Below are 19,114 nucleotides of genomic sequence, written 5' to 3'. Positions count from 1 at the left end.
TAGCTGCTGACACCAATCAAAGAGCCCACATCAAAATATCAAATGCTGGTAAATACATTTTTGATAATGAAAATTCTACTTTGTCTTTTAAAAACAGTAACTGAGATATGATGTATCCCAAAGAGGGAAGAAAGCTTTTCTTAACCTTCACTCTATATGCACAGAGGTTGTCATATTTATTAACTTCTGCCTATCTACAGTGCAGTAGCTAGAATTTTTCAGCAGTTTGTTGCAAAACTAATTCCTATTGAATCACATTTCATCAACATATTTTTATTTTCTTTTTAAAAATCAGAAATACATCCTTTTGGAAGGGAAATGAGATAAAAATAGAAGAAAACCCTAGAAAATGAAGAGTGATAATTATTTTCAACAAATAACTAATATCAGAGTAGTAGCAAACGTTCTCTGCATTTTAATACTAAAACAGTTTACATAAAGGATCAACATGTAAAAATAATAAAAGCAAAAATAAAAAATAAAAAAATTCTAGCCACAGAGTATCAGCCTCATAGAATGACTTTGAACATATAATTAAGGGATAATTTAAATAAATAAATAGTACATGTTTGTTTGCCTCTTTCATGTTTCCTCATCACAGAGAAAATTGGGTCTCAGCACATTAGGCACCGGGGAACATGTGCATCTTCCTACTACATGGATTGAAGTATCCTTTCTGGCTCAATGCAAAGGAGAAATTCAAGATGGTATGTGCTTTAACTAAATTCTTCCTAGATACCCTAAGTGTGTGTGCCTGTGTGTTTTTTTTAATTAGCAGTGAAGGTATAATAAGAGAACTTTAATATTTAGAAATTGTACAGGATCCAAGAAAAATTTGTCTTTCTCTATCGAAATACCTGATAATGTTTCATTATGAAAGTTCCTTTTGTAATTTTGAATTAATGAATTTGCTCAACTTTTTAATTACAAAATTGCTTTAAACTCTTTTGCTTAGCATTGTCTTTATTGCTTTTTTCTAAAATTAGTAACTAATTAAAAAGTAATATAAAGTGTCATTTAGTGATTTTTCAATTACAATAGAGACTTATAGAGAAACTTGATTTTGCATTTTAGAATTCTTACTCATAAAACATTAACCAAATGGCCGTTAGTTTTTCACTTATTTTAATCAGCCACTTTACTCATTACCTTTTCATTTATCACTTCTCACTTATATGTCTCCTTTCAAACTACCCTCCAACTAATCTAAAAAAGAAATTAAAAACCATTATTTTTAAGGAGGTAAAATTGCTTCTATCATTATCCTAAATTTTATGTGTGTGCCTTTTAAAATGAGTTTTTAGAATGTGAAGTGCATGAGGTCAGAGAGTATTTCCCTGTGTAAATTGGGTTTTGTAGTGCTGCCTGGGAGCTTCCAAACAACAGGAAAAATAAGACAATTTTGCATTTAGCTTGCCTATATGACACTTTGTCACAGTGCCATCCACAGCTTCACCTCTATTAAATGTTTAAATGAGAAGGAAGTAAACACTCTTGACTTACCAGCAACCAGTAGCCACTTGCTCCTCTTTGTCAAGTAAGCCTCAGTTTTGTTCAGGCATCCTGCAGTCACATGATTCAGAAGTGGACTGGTCTTTCCCAGCCTCAGGGGTGAATAATGATTGAGCTAAGCTAATTAAGACATCAGTGATTAGATAGATGGGGTAGTCACAGGACCTGGTCCTGATCAAGAGATGTGAAGTTGAGTCTGTTTGGAATACTTATTCTTTGAATTGCTTTTGAAAAAGACATATCTGAGAACAAAGCACCCCTTTCCTCCCCATGGTCTCTGGATTCTTCTCTCAGTGCTGTGGTGCAAAGAACAAAATGCCTAGTGCTAGTGTAGTCGTCACAATCATCAGGTATACCAGGGAGCCAAAAGATGGAGAAATACACATAGAGGGGCAGTTACCTTCACCAGCCTCGGAACCTTTCCAAGTTGGATCTTGTGAAGTTACAAGCATAGTTATTTGAAGACACTGTTTTTCTGTTACACACAGCCAAAAGCTCATTATAATATTGAACTCCAAACAAAAGCCCTAAGTATGATTTCTTTCTAGCAGCTCCACAACTGAAACACTCTCATCATCAGTGTCCAGCCTGTACCCTGTAGGCTGTAGCCTGAACTGGAGGTTCCTTATTCCACTGTCTACCCTCCAGTCAGCAGAGATCATTCTAAATTAAATATTTTCTTTATCTTAACCTAAAAAGAACTCCAACTTTATATTATGGGCTACTGGGCTATGGATGATCTGGTTCTTGGCTGCCTTTCCTACTTATTCACTATGCTACAGCCATGCTGGTCTCTTACCCATCCCTTGAACTTGCCAGGGCTTTTCCTTTTTCAAGTCCCTGCATTTGCTGTTCTTCTTCAGATACTTACATGACTGTTTCTCAAATCTTTTTGTATTTGCTGTTCTTCCTCAGATACTTATATGACAGTTCCTCAAATCTTTGTGATGACTTGAGGTGCAATTTTCTTTAGGGCCTAAACTCAATATTCTTCCTTGTTCAGTTCCACTGGGCCCTATTTTCTCTGCCTTGATTTCCTACTCTTCTCTTTTATAGCACTTACCTTTAGCACTGTCTTTTGTCATACAATTCTGTCTTATTTCCCACACTATTGTGTATGTGTCTCAGTGATCTATTTTGTGTTGGCTGGAACAGCTTGGAGCTTCTTGGGCATTCTCTCTCTCTTTCTCTTTCTCATCCCTGTCTCATCCCTTTCAAGCTTTGTGACTTCTGAAAAAGCTGGACTTCTTCCATGGCAGCCTAGGATTCCGAAGTTCCTTTCTGAAAGAAAGATCCAGGTGGCAGCTGGATTGCCTTTTCTAATCTAGTCTTGGAAACCCAGCCGTGTAAATTCTGCCACAGTCTATTGGTTGAAGCAGGCCTGATCAGGTTCAAGGGCAAGGAGACTGACTTGATGGGAGAGGTGTCAAAAAATATGTAAATATTTTAAAACTACAGTCTGGTCTTGGAACTGAGCAAATAGTTCACTGTAAAACTTAATTGGATAGCATGTAGAAAATAGCATAATTTATCAATTATAGAGTTTCTACTTTTTGATTTTTCAGAAGCTTTAAATATACTTTATACTTCCTTGGACCATGCTTCCTTTTATTATGATCATCCACCTGCCTTATTTTTTCTTGCGGAAGCGATTTTTTATAGACTCTGTTGTGATGCATTCCTAAAGCCATACTTATTTTCTGTGGAAATAAAGCTGGCAAAGGTATGTTTTAAAATATTTTTAATGTGTTGTAATTACTACATGTACTATGTGTAACTATGGAATCTGCTTTAGGATCTGAACAGTGTTTGGTTTATTATAGAGTATTTTCTCACTTGGCAGTTTGTGTCAGTCTTCTCTAAATGTGTGGGTAATGCAGTTTTTAAAAATACTTTTATTGACTTCAGAGAGGAAGAGAGACAGATATTTCAATGATGGGAGAGAACCATTGATAGGCTGCACCCTGCACATCCCCTCCTGGGATTGAGCATGCAATCCTGGCATATGCCTTGATTGGAGTCGAACCATGACTTCTGATTCATAGGTTAATGTTCAAACACTGAGCCACACTGGGTAGGCTGGATAATGTATTATTGTTTGCTATTCAAACAGAGATAGTTCTAGAAAATATATCACCAACTATGTAAGAAAATAATCTATATAATAAAAGCCCAAGTGACCTTTGTGGTGGAACGACCAGAATGACTGGTTGCTGTGATACTCACTGACCACCAGGGGCAGACACTCAACACAGGAGCTGCCTCCTGGTGGTCAGTGTGCTCCCACTGGGGAAGCGCTGCTCAGCCAGAAGCTGGGCTCATGGCTGGCTAGCACAGTCGTGTAGGCAGCTTTAAGGAGCAGTAAGCCAAGCGGTAAGGAGCAGTGAACAGGTGGGCAGTAAGGAGCGAGGGGTCCCGGACTGTGAGAGGGCACAGGCCAGGCTGAGGGACTCTTTTCCCACCTTGTGCACAGATTTCATGCACAAGGTTTCTAGGATTCAATTAAAAATCAAGCTTGTCCTTATATCTTAGTATATGTAGCTTTTCTCCTCTCTATTTTAAGGATTTTAAAATGCCACTTTTTTTACTTAAAAATGCCAACAGATCATCTTAAATGCTTGCTCATTTTTTTAAATGCTTGCTTAGTTTGAGAAAAAGCATTCTTCTCAAAGTATTCCCAGCCATTTTAGAGCCAGCAAATGGGAAATCATTTTCCAGTAGTTCATGTTTTATAAGCTCCTGGACTGATGTGTGGCGATCATGTTGCCTGCTGCAAAATTTATTGTTAGTAAAAGAAATTTAGCTTCACTAGTGGTTTTATAGTTTTACTAGCGGCCTGGTGCATGAAATTTGTACACTCAGAGGGGGGATGTCCCTCAGCTCGGACTGCACCCTCTCGCAGTCTGGGAGCCCTCAGGGGATGTTTGGTGGCTCCCTATGGGGAGTGGGCCTTAGCCATCATTCGGACATCTCTAGCATTGCCGAGAGGCGGGAGAGGCTCCCACCACCACTGCTGCACTAGCCAGCCATAAGCCTGGTTTCTGGCTGAGTGTCACTCCTCCTGTGGGAGCACACTGACGACCTGCGACAGCTCCTGCATTGAGCATCTGCCTCCTGGTGGTCAGTGTATGTCATAGCAACTGGTTGTTCTGGTGTTCAATTTGCATATTAGCCTTTTATTATATAGGATAATGTGCTATTATGAGCAAGACCTCTAATTCAACTTTTTTTTAGGTAAAGGGAGGGGCAGAATTTTCACTTGAGCCTGAAACTAAAATTGCCCTTAGCTCAAAAAATCTGCATCCCACTTAGACACATCTTGGTGAGATTCATTCCGAACCCTCACACTGTTCTATTATGTGTATAAGTATTGGGATCCACCTTATCTCTTTAGTGAAAGGAGCCTTTTGTTATGTTACAGTGACTAACTTTATCTCATGAGTTGTTTTGGCTTCAAGCCTTTATCCAGTATTCATGCATCAACTTCAGCTGTCCAGTATTTACCTGGCATAGCTTTTATTTCCCCCCTCTAAATCTTTCTAGATTTTAAGATAGGAATAGCTGACGGACACAGACAATAGTCTGGTGAAAGCCTGGAAGGGGGGTGGGTGCAGGATAGAGAAGATCAATGGGGAAAAAAAAAAAAAACTAACACAAAGGGACATCTGTAATACTTTCAACAATAAAATACATTTTAAATAAAGGAAAAGAGTTTATATTATATGAAACAATATAAGTAAATTGCTCTACACTGTACTTTATATTCTCAACTCCTCCCAAAGAGACATTAATTTACCCTTTGTTCACTTAATATTAATTGACCCTAATTTCACTGACTGCAGGACTGACTTCCATTACATCAACCCAGCACTGACTGCCACAGCGGCTGTGATCAGACCTTGCTTTTTCTCCCAGCCTCTGACCATGCCTGAACGCAGCCCCATGGTAGTCAGTGCTGTGTTGCTGAGGCGCCTTCAACGTGGCAGTCAGAGCTGGGTTGCCATGGTGACCCAGCAATGACTGCAGAACTGACTTCTAGTGTTTGGTCCAGCCTTTGGTTGTTTTGGACATTGCGCACGTGTGTGTGTGTGTGTGTGTGTGTGTGTGTATGATATTTTTTTCATGAGGGAATGGGGACCTTAGTACAGAATATTATGAACATGCAAACTATTTTTCAAACTACCTAAAAATGTTTTTAAATTGTTTTGACTGAGACCCATAGGGAGAAATATTGTATGTTTTGCATTGCAATACAGCACACACATGAAAACATACTTATATATAAGTGAAAAAAGGAACTGTGCAATGTACTAGGTATTTTATTTTATTTAAAAATCCCCTCTCAATTGATTTCATGACTCAATTAAAGGGCATAGCTTGCAATTTGAAAAATACTGTTTTAAAAGATACAGAACAAAATATCATTCAGTATTGGTCATTATATGTAATGTAGAGATGATTTATAAATGTGTTTTTGGCTGAACCAGTATGTCAACCTTGATATAAATGTTTAAGAATTATTTCAAAAGCACACAATCTCAAGAGTTTGAAATTGTTCCATCAAAAGCCAATGTAATAAGAAAATGGTTGTTTTTTTTTTATGGTTTTTAAACATTTATTGATGCAACACAAAAAATGCTTTTTTGTTTCTCTTTTGACAGATTGGCTATTTGATCTCCTTAAGACTTTTTATATATTTCCTGTATGGTCACCTAGAAAGTTTTAAAGAACACTTACTTAGACTTCAACCATTTTTATACGGTAGACTATCTCTTATTTTCTATACTTATGAGTGTTTTATGTTATATTTTGAGAAGCTCAGGCTATCACTATAAAGAGCATAAGCTGTGTTTTCTATTTCAGGAAAGATTATGGGTACAATATTGAAGAGCAGTTTTTGGACCAAGTTGCTTGGGTTTTTACTTTTTACTTTTCTACTTAACTACTTCTACCACCTTGTCTGACTCAATTTCCTCATATGTAGTAGTCACTATTCTAGATTGTAAGGAAGTTAAATTCATATTTTAGTAAGGTAACCCTAGTGTTGAAGGGCGGGGGAAGCTGGACTAGAGTAAGGAGAGAGTGGATGTGGAGGTCAATTAGTTATGACATCAGTATAGGCAAGAGATGTTAAATACAATTAAAATAAGAATATTATTTTACAGTAAAGCAGTCTTAAAACGACACTGGACTTAAGCGATCAATTGGATATAGGCAATATAGAAGGGAAAGCGAGGAATTGAAGAGGAACCCTAAGTTTTACATGTTGATTAATAGGCTATATCTCTGTTCTTGGAAACAGAGATAATAGCCTAAGTAAGGCTGTACTTAACAGTATTTGATAAGAGGGAAAATTTTGGAGATTTTATCTTTATATGAAACAAAGATATTGGCTTTCTTGGGATATATCCATAATAACAGGCTAAAGTGAGAACTTTAGGTTTTATTCAAGTAAGTCTTCAAAATTTACTTGTCACCATAATCTGAAGATGTGAAGAATCACTACGTTGAACATTTTAAGGAATTAAATAAAGGATCCTATATAATAAAAGCCTAATATATTAAGTGTCTAGTCATCCTATGCAAGGCTATTAGCAGATGCCACCTATACATATAGCAATCCAGTAAAAGATTGGTTATTATGAATTTTTCCACTCTGTCAATGAATTGAAACTCAGAGATAGTTTAAAAGTTTATATATAGAGGAACACCATGAAGATGGTTCTGTTAAATACCATATAGTCTTATGTTAAATGACATAATTGTCGCTATACTTAAAATATATACTTTAAAAAATTAATAACATCTTGAAAAGGAATAAAAATGGAGAATGTTGAGTTAAAAGCAATGACATTAGTTTGTTTCTAGGATTATAATTTTAAAGTATTCATTATAAATATGGTATCTATTATAATTTTATGTCTTATCAGCTGAAAGTTTCCAAGCATTGTTGTGCAGTAACTATTATTTTTTTAAATATATTTTTTATTGATTTCAGAGAGGAAGGGAGAGGGAGAGAGAGAGCTAGAAACACCAATGATGAGAATCATTCATTGCCTCCTACTGGGGATTGAGCCTGCAACCCGGGCATGTGCTCTGACTGAGAATTGAACTGTGACCTCCTGGTTCAAAGGTCAATGCTCAACCCAGGTGGGCAGTAACTTCCTAATTGGGCACTCCACCATACAAAATTTCATGTATGAATTATTTACCTTGTAGTTTTCTATTACACCACAAGGGGGAATACCTAACATTATAAATCTGCATGGGGAATTGTACAGCAGTTTCAGCATTGAAGTACTGAATTTAATTATACTTTAATAACTAAAAGACAAATGAAACACTATACAAGATATTAATGAAATATTTCTCACAAATTTTTATTCTTACAATAGCACTTTCTTTCTCTGGAGAGTCATATTATATGTATCCAAACATTTTTTCAAGTGTGCAATTTACTCTGAAAGTCTTGGAAATAATATGTAAAAGAGAATTACCATCTGACTCAATTTTTAGCCATGGGAAAAACGAGAATCAAGATGAGTGCACAGATTCTCATATGGTGAGTTTATACTAGTGCATGATGAATCGAATTAAGATTACTATGATTAGATATTTGTGCATGCCAGTTTAGTAAGCATTTCTGAATTGCGTTTAGCTAGGGGGAGGAGGGAACAGCAAAGACACTTAAGTTCATCTCACTAGAGTAGTAGTTAATTGGATTAGTAGTGGGGCATCAATATGCACCACTACTACTTTAAATAGAGTAATATCAGAAGCCTTTTTTCCTTATAGAGTCCATCTCAGCTGTTTAAATGAAAATTGCAACATAATTTAGTTTGACACATAAATGAACATTTTAAGATATTACATTTTTATTAAAAGGAAAGTGTATAAAATACAATCTATTAATGAGAACAAGTGTAATATTTTTATGCTTCCATAATTCATATGTAATAACATTTAATGTGCTATTAAAATCAACCAAAAAAATTTAAGTAGTTCAAAATTGAAAAATTAAAATAATTCCTAGTATATGAAAAATCTCCTTTTCAGTTCTAACTCAGATATTAGTTGTTAATATTAGAGAAAATTAGCTGTCCCCCTTATATAATTCCTAGTTATGTAATACACTCTTTTGCAAATGTATTATACAAACAGAACTATAGCGAACCATGTAATTGTTTTATACTTTATGGGATGATGTATGTCAAATGACACATTTCAGTCTCTGGGGTTGATGATGTCTTTATTTCCTTCTCTTGCATATATTCTAAAAGAAAGCAGTAAACACTGTAAAACCTTGATTCTTTTGTTGTTGTTATATATACTTGTGATTTTATAGTTTCTATCTATACTAATAAAAGAGTAAGATGCAAATTACAATGCCCATAAGCCAATCAGGAGTGATTATACAAATTAACCAAAAAAAAGATGGTAGATTAATTTGCATATACAGGCACTGAGTGGCCGGGGGCGGGGCAGGATACTTCCTGCATGACCCCAGTCGCTCTGGACCTCTGGGCAGCGTGGGAAGGCAGAAAGGTGGCTCTGGCTCCAGCAAAGGTGCTGCTGGCAGCCAGGGGAAGAAAGGCCCATTCTTGCATGAGTCTTCATGCATCAGACCTCTAATATATATAAAAGCCCAGTGACCATAATGGCAGAATGACCAAAACAACCGGAACAACTGGTGGCTATGACACACATTGCAGCAGCCAACCAGCCTGATCTGGCTGGATTGTCTCCTACCAACCTCCCACAGCCCCTCCCTCAGGCTTCCCTGCCTAGAGGGAGCATGCAACTGAGCTGTTGGCACCCCTTCTGAGGGGAGATGCCCATCAGGTATTTAGAAGGTATACAGAAGATGCTCAACAAGGAGTCTGCACGGGTTGTGTTTGCAACTTCATGCTGTCCTCCCCCACCACCACAATGCCAAAGGGAGCCTGATTCAGGAACCCCATGCTGACAGAGTCTGATAAACATCATATTTCTTGCCATGCCCTTCTCTACCCAGCAAAGTTAATTTAGAATTGAAGGCCTGATAAAGAATTTCACAAACAAGAAAAAGGTAAAGAAGTTCATCACCCTGATTGGGGGTAGGGCTGGCCAACCATCATGGCCCCTCCTTCCTGCCAATGGGCCCTCTTTCCTACCAATCAGCCCAGTCATGTCCTACAGCCATCTGAGGAAGATGCTAAAGACCCTGAGCAGGAAGATTGGGACTAAGAAAGTATGGGAAAAGGCCACGGATGGCCATGTTCTGTGTTTGCTGCCCGACCCTGCTCCCCAGCCCCCTCCGTGTGCAAAGGGCCTGCATCCCTCCCCTTGGATGGAGGCCTGTGAGTGAGTGAAGAATTGTGGCTGTGCCTGTGGCTGCACTCAGCCTCCTGCCCTCATGGATAAGCAGGAAACATGTTTACGTGCCAGAATTTAAAACTTTTTATTGGTAATAGTGCAAATAATGCAAGACCTACACGGTTTCTAAACAGGACTCTGTCTGGCTGTAGGTGAACCTAGATCGAAGGTGTGCTCTCTGCTCTCTGCAAAGGCTGCTCCTCTCTTGAATGCATGTAACCTGGAGAGGTTTAAAGGGAAAACGAGATAAAAATAAAACAAAATAGCAACAAGCTCTGGAGCTGCTGCTGATGCCGTCAAACCCTCCAAGTGGTGCTGATGTCAGAGCCTGTCTCCCTGTGCCTGAGGCTCAGACTGCCGAGCTGCTGACACCTGCCAGGTCACCTGGCACCAGCCTCATCTACGCAGCCACTTGCAACCTTCTGCCAGCTCCTGGAGGTGGGTGGGCTTGTGGATGGAGGCTTTATTGTTAAAGCAACTCTGTTGGTGTAGCACAGACATGTAGGCTTTTTGCTGAAAGAGAACGCATAACATCTCTTCACGAATGTGTTTTTAATTGTTCTGAGATCACACCCCCAGCCTTGGCAACTCTCAAGAAGGCCTCAGGGATTCCACTTGCCTGATGCAAAGACTGACCCAGGTTTCACTGAGACGGAACTCTCAGTCCCCAGAGCAGCCACATCTTTTCAAAATGAAGGTCACCCTAGCTGCAGATCCTTGTTCTTTGTCACTGAATATTTCTGGCCATGCTCTTCTCTACCCAGCAAAGCTCATTTAGAATTGGAGGCCCGATAAAGAGCTTCACAGACAGGAAAAAACTATAGACGTTCATCACCCTGATTGGGGGTAGGGCTGGCCAACCACCCATGGCCCCTCCTTCCTGCTGACTGGCCCAACGGGCCCCCATTGGGGCAGGCTGGCTGGCTGGGCCCCACCCATGCACAAATTTGTGCCCTGGGCCTCTAATATAAATATAAAAAATTAGAGTCCAAGTCCTGTGCACCGGTGGGGCCCCTTAGCTTGGCCTGTCGGGATCAGGTCGAAACTGGACCCCTGAGGGGTCCCGGATTGCAAGAGGGCAGTTCTTGGGTGATGCACCCCAGAATCGGGCTCCCTCCTCTCTGGTTCCAATGTGTCACCTGAGAACTGCAGCTACCAAGTCACCGCAGCACAGAAGCTTCTGTGTTGAGTGTCTGCCCCCTGCTGGTAATTGCGTATCATAACTACTAGTCAGAATGTTTGCCCCTGGTGGTCATTGTGTGTTATAGCAACCAGTTGGACAGTCGAATGGTCACTTAGGGTTTTATATAGATAGTTTTTCTATTTGATTGTTTTTCTTAAAACGGAAAAAATACATTTAACATAAGTCAAGTTGAAACAACTAAGGAAATTTAAGGAAGATTAGATTTTTAAATATTTTTATCTACAAGTTACCTCACAGTTTTCCAATCTTTGCATTGAGCCCTTTCTAAAACTACCTAAAATTTAAGTGTATAAGGAAAAACATTTAAGCATACCTATTTTTAATTTTTCTAGGCTTTAGTGTTTTCTTTCTTGCTCATTACTTGATGAACCATTTACATAAAGAGCGACACATACTGAGAAATCTGAACTTTTTTGTTTTAATTGCTAATGAACACAAATTGCTGCATGCATAAAAAGGACTTTGTTTTTTAAGTTTAAAAATGTTTTACAATAAATATATAACCTATGATATTGAACAACAGAAAGAGCATTGATTATGAAGAGGGAAAACCTTCTCACCAACTGGCTGTGTGATCCAGAGGAGGCCTATTCAGCTCTCTAAATCTCATTTGCATATCTTTAAAAAAGGTGTCACCTCAAGTACTATAAAAACGTCAATTACTGTATTGTACCCCTGAAATTAATATGACTAATATAATATTACATACCAACTCTACTTAAAAATGATGTATACAACATTCTTAACCTTCTCAGAGCTGCTTATTATAATCACCACTTTTGAGACATGTAACTTATGAAGTAAAATTGATTTTTATTTCTGACTTTCCAAAACAAAAGGACATCACCATCACTGTCATCATCATCATCATATTTGCCCTAACTAATCTATAGAGTTGTTGTGAAAATTGCAAAAAGCCTGTGCCTTGTAAATTATTGTCATGCAAGTTTAAACAATGATTATTAAATATAATAATTTTCATCTAAGGACATGATTATACTGACTAAATGTGCTAAAGTATGTAGTTAATTGTGCTTAACTTAATGTAGTGATCTGAGTGTGTTTCTTTTAAACAAATAGGATACTGTGAGATCTTCAGGACATGAGTATTCTGGTTATGAGATAGGCAACCTTCAATGTGGATTCTGCTTCTCTGATAATCAACCACTCTTGGTGCACCAGGAAATGGAAGCTGACTGCTGTACAGCTTAGCTTGAATTGTAAGGGGCAAAATGTTAACACATCAAAAGAATGTTATCTCCTTAGAGTGGGATCAGTCCCTAATTTTCTGTGCCCTTTCCAATTTTTTGGAACTAAGGACACAGTTCCAACTTTTTCTAAGCTCTATGTCAGCACTATAGATATAATTCTGTGAAGAGGTTAAAACAGATTTTAATCTATCATATTTCTTGCTCTTCCTTTTCTTCTCCCATTACCTTATAATATAAAGAATTTAAAAGGTAGTGTAACCACAGTGCTGCTAACATTGCTGGTTGAGCTAACTGATTCAATGCTTGACTGCATCATTTAATGTTGTGCTCCAGTTTCAGCTCACTTCTCCATTATTAACCTGAGGCAGCCTCTACTGTTCAGTTGAGTATTTATTCATTAAATAGAGGAATATAAAAGATATACTTGTGTTTATTCTCTCCCCCGTCTTTATTATTATTATACTTTAGTAGAGGATTTGTGGATTTATTTCTATAGCCCTTATCCTTTAATAATGCTAAAAGGTTCAAGAGAGCATATTTTGGCCACTGTAAAATATTTTTAATATATTTAAAGCATTGGAGTATAAGCATAATTATTTAATTTGTTTCCAAAGTGTTGCTATAAAATTTCTGGGGGGAAAATAATTCTGTAGGATATACACATTAGGACACTCACTAAATGGATGTTGGTTTTATTTAGGACATTATTTTTTTCCTGCTGATGGAACCCATTTCTCCTTTCAATATCCTTTTAAGCTGATACAGACACAGGGTTCCCACTGACTTTGACAAATGGTACACTTTAATTAGTTCTGAGAATTGCAGAGCCAGACCACTGGATTGAGTACTCACTCTGCCCTTTGCTCACTAACAAAGCTGGATTTGCTAGTTGTCACATGATAATAACATAGCTCTTTGGAGAAGGTAGATTCAATCTCAATTAAAATGCTATAGACTCTTTACAGAATAGTTGCAGCTGTCCTAAAGTATAAATAGTTTTCTGAAAGCTAGGAAACATGCGAAGTTTACATTAAAATGTGATTAGCAAGCGCATCCTTACTGTTTTAAGTATCTGGTATGCCAAAGGTATTCTCTAAATTTGGGACATTTTGTGCTGTACTGTAATTGGAAATGGTTCATAGGAATTGGGTTAGCCTGAGACACAGGTTCTTTAAAATGAGGAACATTATCCTATGATTCATGTCCTACTATCCAAGCAACATATTTGTATTGAGAGGTCCTTTCAGGGCAATGTCAACCATCCCTAAAATGGCTGAAAACAAGGATGGAACTAAAAAAGCTGTCTCTGAGCAGCCAAAATAGAGCCTAGGCATTTATATATAAAAGCCTAAGTGACCATTACAACTGGTTGACCAAATGACCCTTCGAGCGGTCGCTATAACATGCACTGACCACCAGGAGGCAGATACTCAACACAGGAGCTGCCGCCTGTGGTCAGGGTCCTCCCACAGCCAACCTCTCACCTGTGGCTGGCCAACCTCCCATGGTCCCTCCCCCTGGCCAGCCCTGATTGGGACTGGGTGAGATGGCCCCAATGGGCCCAGATTGTTAGCCAGGCCAAGGAAACCCACCTGGGCATGAATTCATGCACTGGGCCTCTAGTTTCTGTTATAAAAGAGAACTTGGTCAGACTCTCAGAGCTTGTGTACTCAAATTTGCATAGAATTTAAGCTGATGTGGCCCTTTGAATTCTCAGCCAACATAAAATTAACAGTGCTTTTTAAGGTGGGCACCCTGAAGTAGTCATTGTACAAACTGACACTGGTAGCCACTGTTGGAGGAGGTAATCTAGAGCAGTGTTTCCCAACCTTCTCTCATGATGAGAATCACCTGGTGGAGTTGTTAAAACACAGATTCCTGAATCCCAACTAAGAAGTGGTAAACTAGAATTTTTGAGAACATATAGGTAAAATTGCATACCTAACTTAGTGCTCTGTATATAAAATCTGTCTTAGAGCACTAGTTAGGTATACAATTTTACCTATATGTTCCCAAAAATTCTAGTTTAGCACTTCTTAGTTGGGATTCAGGAATCTGTGTTTTAACAACTCCACCAGGTGATTCTCATCATGAGAGAAGGTTGGGAAACACTGATCTAGATGAATTGGCTTCCAGTCGACCCTGGGCAATCAGAGCTCTCACCCCTCCTCTGTCCTTGGAATGTATATTCTCCTCACTGTTCCCACAATGGGAAGCACCTTGCAAGGATGTGACCTTGACAAAGCAATGTGTTGTTCAGACCATCTGGATGGTATACAATTCAGGGGTCCTCAAACTTTTTAAAGTGGGGGCCAGATCACGGTCCCTCAGAGAGCTGGAGGACCGGACTATATGAACTACTAATCCCTACTGTAACACCTTGGCTGCGCTCACTGCCCAAAAAACCTGGCGGGCAGGATCAGACTCCCCTGGGGGCTGCATGTGGCCCGCGGGCCGTAGTTTGAAGACCCCTGGTATACATGACTGAACCCAGTTAAGACCTCTATATAAATTTTAAAATTCTGGTGGGTGGATGTGATCTACTCTACTGGTGGCTCCAAGACAAGCGTGGTAAATTGCCTTGCTTATTAAACCTGCCACCTCCAATCTGGAGTGGTCTGCCTCATTCTTAGGTCTCTCCTATCCTCTCTGCACAGGTGCACAGGAGCCAGTTTGCAAAGCAATGTAGCCCAAAAAAGTTCTTTGGAAGTTATTTAATACAGTGTTTAGTGCTTTTCAAACTAGGGTAAAAGATCCCTCTAAAAATTTTTTGTTAGTTTCCAAACTGTCATAGACTGATAGTTTTGTAAACTACAATAATAATGAATTACCAAAAATAAAAACATGAAAATGCAAGCATAATTTTTTCTATTAGGCAAAATATATAAAATTAACTATGTCAACTTGTTATAAGTTTCTCAAGTGTATTCTTTATTTCTGTACTCCAGTTAACAGTTTGCACATGGCACTCATCTGCTAACCACACTGAGTAAGACTGATTTAATGTAAAGGCAAAGAACTGTATGCCACCAAATGGCTTTGGTTTGTTACGCTGATGATGTACATGATGATTACATAATCAGCATTATTATACTCATTTATTCAGGTTTGGCAAATTTATGTATTTTAAAAAAAACCACACACACAGGGAAGAAACTTCAGCAAGATTTCCATGCAAATGCTTAAAATATAGAAAATGCACAAGGATAAATCAGCCTCACTTACCTGGAAAATTCACAGGTGTAGCAACTTCATCATTTACTCTTGATTATGCCAATGTCCTTCACCCAAAGACCATCAGGTCTGCACCTGCATTTTAAGCAAAATGGGTTTATTATTGTTGCAGAGAGAGAACACATGGCCAAGGAACCACAGAATATTTTAGTAAAAGAGTGTTAGAATAACTCTATTATAGGATTTGGACTTTGTTTGGGTGAATGGAGGAAGTTATAAAGATTTGATGCTGCTAGAAAGTAGGGACAGTTTTATTTGTGGGTGGCACAGTGACTTTTGCCTATTCTTAGGAAAACTTCATCAAGTAGCTTTGTTTGTTCATATATCATGTTCTCAAACTACCACTGTCTAAGTTTGATGTTCTGTGAGTTTATATCCAACAAGAAACAAAGTGACCTGGTTGTGAATGTCAGAGCAGCTTGTAATTATTGGGTCGGCAGCTAAGTAATTGCGGGTTTCACACATATATGGCTTCAGTTGAATTTTTAGGTTTGCAGACGTAGTACAAATGTAAAACACATTTTGTTATTTGATAGTTGGCTATTCAGCTGTTAATCAGTAAAAAAAGTTTTTTTGATCTGTTTTGTAGTTTTCGTTTGGCGTTCGTTGAAAAATGGAAAATCAAAAGGAACATTTTCGTCATATTTTGCTTTTTTATTTCCGCAAAGGGAAAAACGCATCGCAAGCTCATAAAAAGTTATGTGCTGTTTATGGTGACGAAGCCTTAAAAGAACGGCAGTGTCAAAATTGGTTTGCCAAATTTCGTTCTGATGATTTTTCACTCAAAGATGAAAAACGCTCTGGTCGTCCAGTTGAAGTTGATGACGCCCTAATCAAAGCAATAATCAATTCGGACTGTCACAGTACAACATGTGAGATTGCAGAGAAGCTTCATGTATCACATACATGCATTGAAAATCACTTAAAACAACTTGGCTATGTTCAAAAACTCGATACATGGGTTCCTCACGAACTGAAAGAATCACAGTTAACGCAACGCATTAGCAGCTGCGATTTGCTAAAGAAACGTAATGAAAATGATCCATTTTTAAAACGACTGATAACTGGCGATGAAAAATGGGTTGTTTACAACAATATCAAGTGGAAAAGATCGTGGAGCAGGCCAGGTGAACCAACTCAAACAACATCAAAAGCTGATATTCATCAAAAGAAGGTTTTGTTATCAGTTTGGTGGGATTACAAAGGAATTGTCTACTTTGAACTCTTACCACCCAACCAAACGATCAATTCTGATGTCTACATTGAACAACTAACAAAATTAAACAATGCAGTTGAAGAAAAGCGGCCCGAATTGACAAATCGAAAAGGTGTTGTATTCCATCATGACACTGCAAGGCCACACACATCTTTGGTCACTCGGCAAAAAGTAATGGAGCTTGGTTGGGATGTTTTGCCACATCCACCATATAGTCCTGACCTTGCACCATCTGATTACTTTTTGTTTCGATCTTTACAAAACTCCTTGAATGGTAAAAATTTCAATAATGATGATGATGTCAAATCGTACCTGATTCAGTTTTTTGCTAATAAAAACCAGAAGTTTTTTGAACGTGGGATTATGATGCTGCCTGAAAGATGGCAAAAGGTCATTGATCAAAATGGGCAATACATTACAGAATAAACTTATTTAGTTCCATGAAAAAATTGTCTTTGATTTTCTTTAAAAAATCCGCAATTACTTAGTTGCCGACCCAATATATTGATATCAAATCAGTTCCAGACATCAGAGGCTGCTTTCATTCTTTCTCAATGATGAGTAAAAATGGTATCATATAAAACTGGAAATAAAACTTAAATCTTGTTCATTGTCCAAAATCCTAATATTTTCTTTCCCAAAGGCTTTGGGGAATTTTCTCTGGTGATGTTACATAGGTTTGTTAACAGGATCTTTTGACCTAACCGAATAGTCTGTGTAGCCATGTAGTGTACATTAAAAAGAAAAAAAAAGTGTTTTAAATTAGTCAAGCCCACTACAAGTATCAAAATTTATCTACTTAATTGATTCTGAATAAATTTGCTACATGAGACCATCAGGCTCCATGGCTGAGACATCTAGAACAATTTGGGAAAAGAACTTCATTTTTTTGCGTTCCATTTTTTGGGTGGGCTGAAGAGCAAAGCAGGAAATTGAGTTACTTGGATAAAAAAAATAATGCATTTACTACAGTCAGTATGTCTCAGTCTGATGTCTTACATTGTTTTAAAATAAAGCGTTTCTGTGGAATGTTTTTACATTGTAAATAATGACTTGTTTCTATTTGTTTCTCTAAATGATTGTTCCCAAGAGTAAGTAGCAGAGTGCAAAGACTTTATCTCATTGTGCCTTTTTCTCCACTGTCTGAGTTCTTGACATGAAGCTAATCAGTACACATTTTCGGGACTTAAACAGCCTACTAGAACTTAACATGTTTTAGCTTAGCATTTATGTATGAACTTCTGGCCTTCTATCATAAGAAAGTTTTCTTTAAATTATAGTCCTGACTTTTATATGATAAGTGAGAATTCTAAATTCCTTTGAAAATAGAGTATCTTTAAGTGTTTCTTTTGAGCATAAAAGAGTAAAATATTAGCAATATGAGTAAATATCTAGATTGTGTATTTGAATCTTTACTGTTGACAAATTCAATGAGAATGCTATGTTATCGTTATTTAACATAAAGTCAGGTTTCTTTATACCAATTACTTTAATAGACCAATCTATAAAACTGTTAGCACTCTAAGAAAAAAACAAACAAACTAAAAACAGCCTATTTGTATTCTGAATTTGTAGGCTTTAAAAATATGTTGCAGACATTGACTGTGTCCAGCTAGGCATATATTTTGGTCCATGAAGTAGAAGTCCACATTTTAAAACCTTATTTGTTGGTTGATCGTTGTTCAGACTTTTCCCTGTCCCTCCTCCTTGGGTGTCATGGACAGCTAAGTCATATAGAGTCTAAGAAGCATGATTGTGTCTAATAATTTTTCTTTAATTAATTTTGTTGTACTATAGATTTAATGTCTTTGAATACCAGGGTCCCATATGAACAATATTAAGACAGTATGTTCAGGTTAACTTGCAAAATTACTTCATTTGATGAAGCATGAGGTGTAAGAAAACATGCATTCTCACATATTTAAAATTTATTTTATGTTTATTCAAGTCAAAGAACTCTTTCCCCATATAATTTTGTATTTTAATTTCAAGGAATATTTACAAGACAATCAGAAAAGCTATGAAGTTAACAATCTGCTCTGGCACTGTGTTGCTGTCTGGACTTGTGTTCAGAAAAATAGTCCTCAGTTGAATAACGTGCTGGAACATCTCACCTTTCATAAAACACAGCTTCAAAAGAAATGCTGGTAAGAGGGATCATAAAAACCAAAATAACTCACGGAGAAACCTTTGTGTTTAAATGTTAAATAACCTTTGTACATAAATGTTAATCACACCTTAGTTGACTATGAAAAAAATTTATAATCTGAGTTCCAAAGACAAGGGCAATTTATATATTTTGCATTAGTTCAGTTCATCAATAAATTGTCCCTATTTTTTGGAGGGGGGCCATGCATGTATTACAGTTTATTTAATGAAATC

At 37.6% G+C, this 19,114-nt stretch overlaps 1 protein-coding gene across 5 annotated transcripts in view; it reads left to right on the top strand.

Annotated features, from left to right (window-relative positions):
• The window catches only part of TMEM232 (transmembrane protein 232), a 145,364-nt gene that overhangs the window by 25,683 nt on the left and 100,567 nt on the right, over positions 1-19,114 (top strand). For 4 of the 5 annotated variants that reach the window (XM_084882807.1, XM_084882808.1, XM_084882810.1 and 1 more), the window contains exons 5-9: positions 602-707; positions 3,078-3,235; positions 6,174-6,273; positions 7,908-8,074; positions 18,725-18,879. In XM_084882807.1, coding sequence (XP_084738933.1) covers positions 602-707; positions 3,078-3,235; positions 6,174-6,273; positions 7,908-8,074; positions 18,725-18,879 — 686 coding nt within the window. The remainder of the gene's footprint in view (positions 1-601; positions 708-3,077; positions 3,236-6,173; positions 6,274-7,907; positions 8,075-18,724; positions 18,880-19,114) is intronic. The other variant, XM_084882809.1, reaches the window with a different exon arrangement.

Source organism: Pipistrellus hanaki (genome assembly GCF_964339955.1).
Source record: "Pipistrellus hanaki genome assembly, chromosome: 4".
NCBI classification, from domain to species: Eukaryota; Metazoa; Chordata; class Mammalia; order Chiroptera; family Vespertilionidae; genus Pipistrellus; species Pipistrellus hanaki.
The sequence above is the reverse complement of the archived record's forward strand: the minus strand, read 5'-3'. Positions and strand labels throughout refer to the sequence as shown.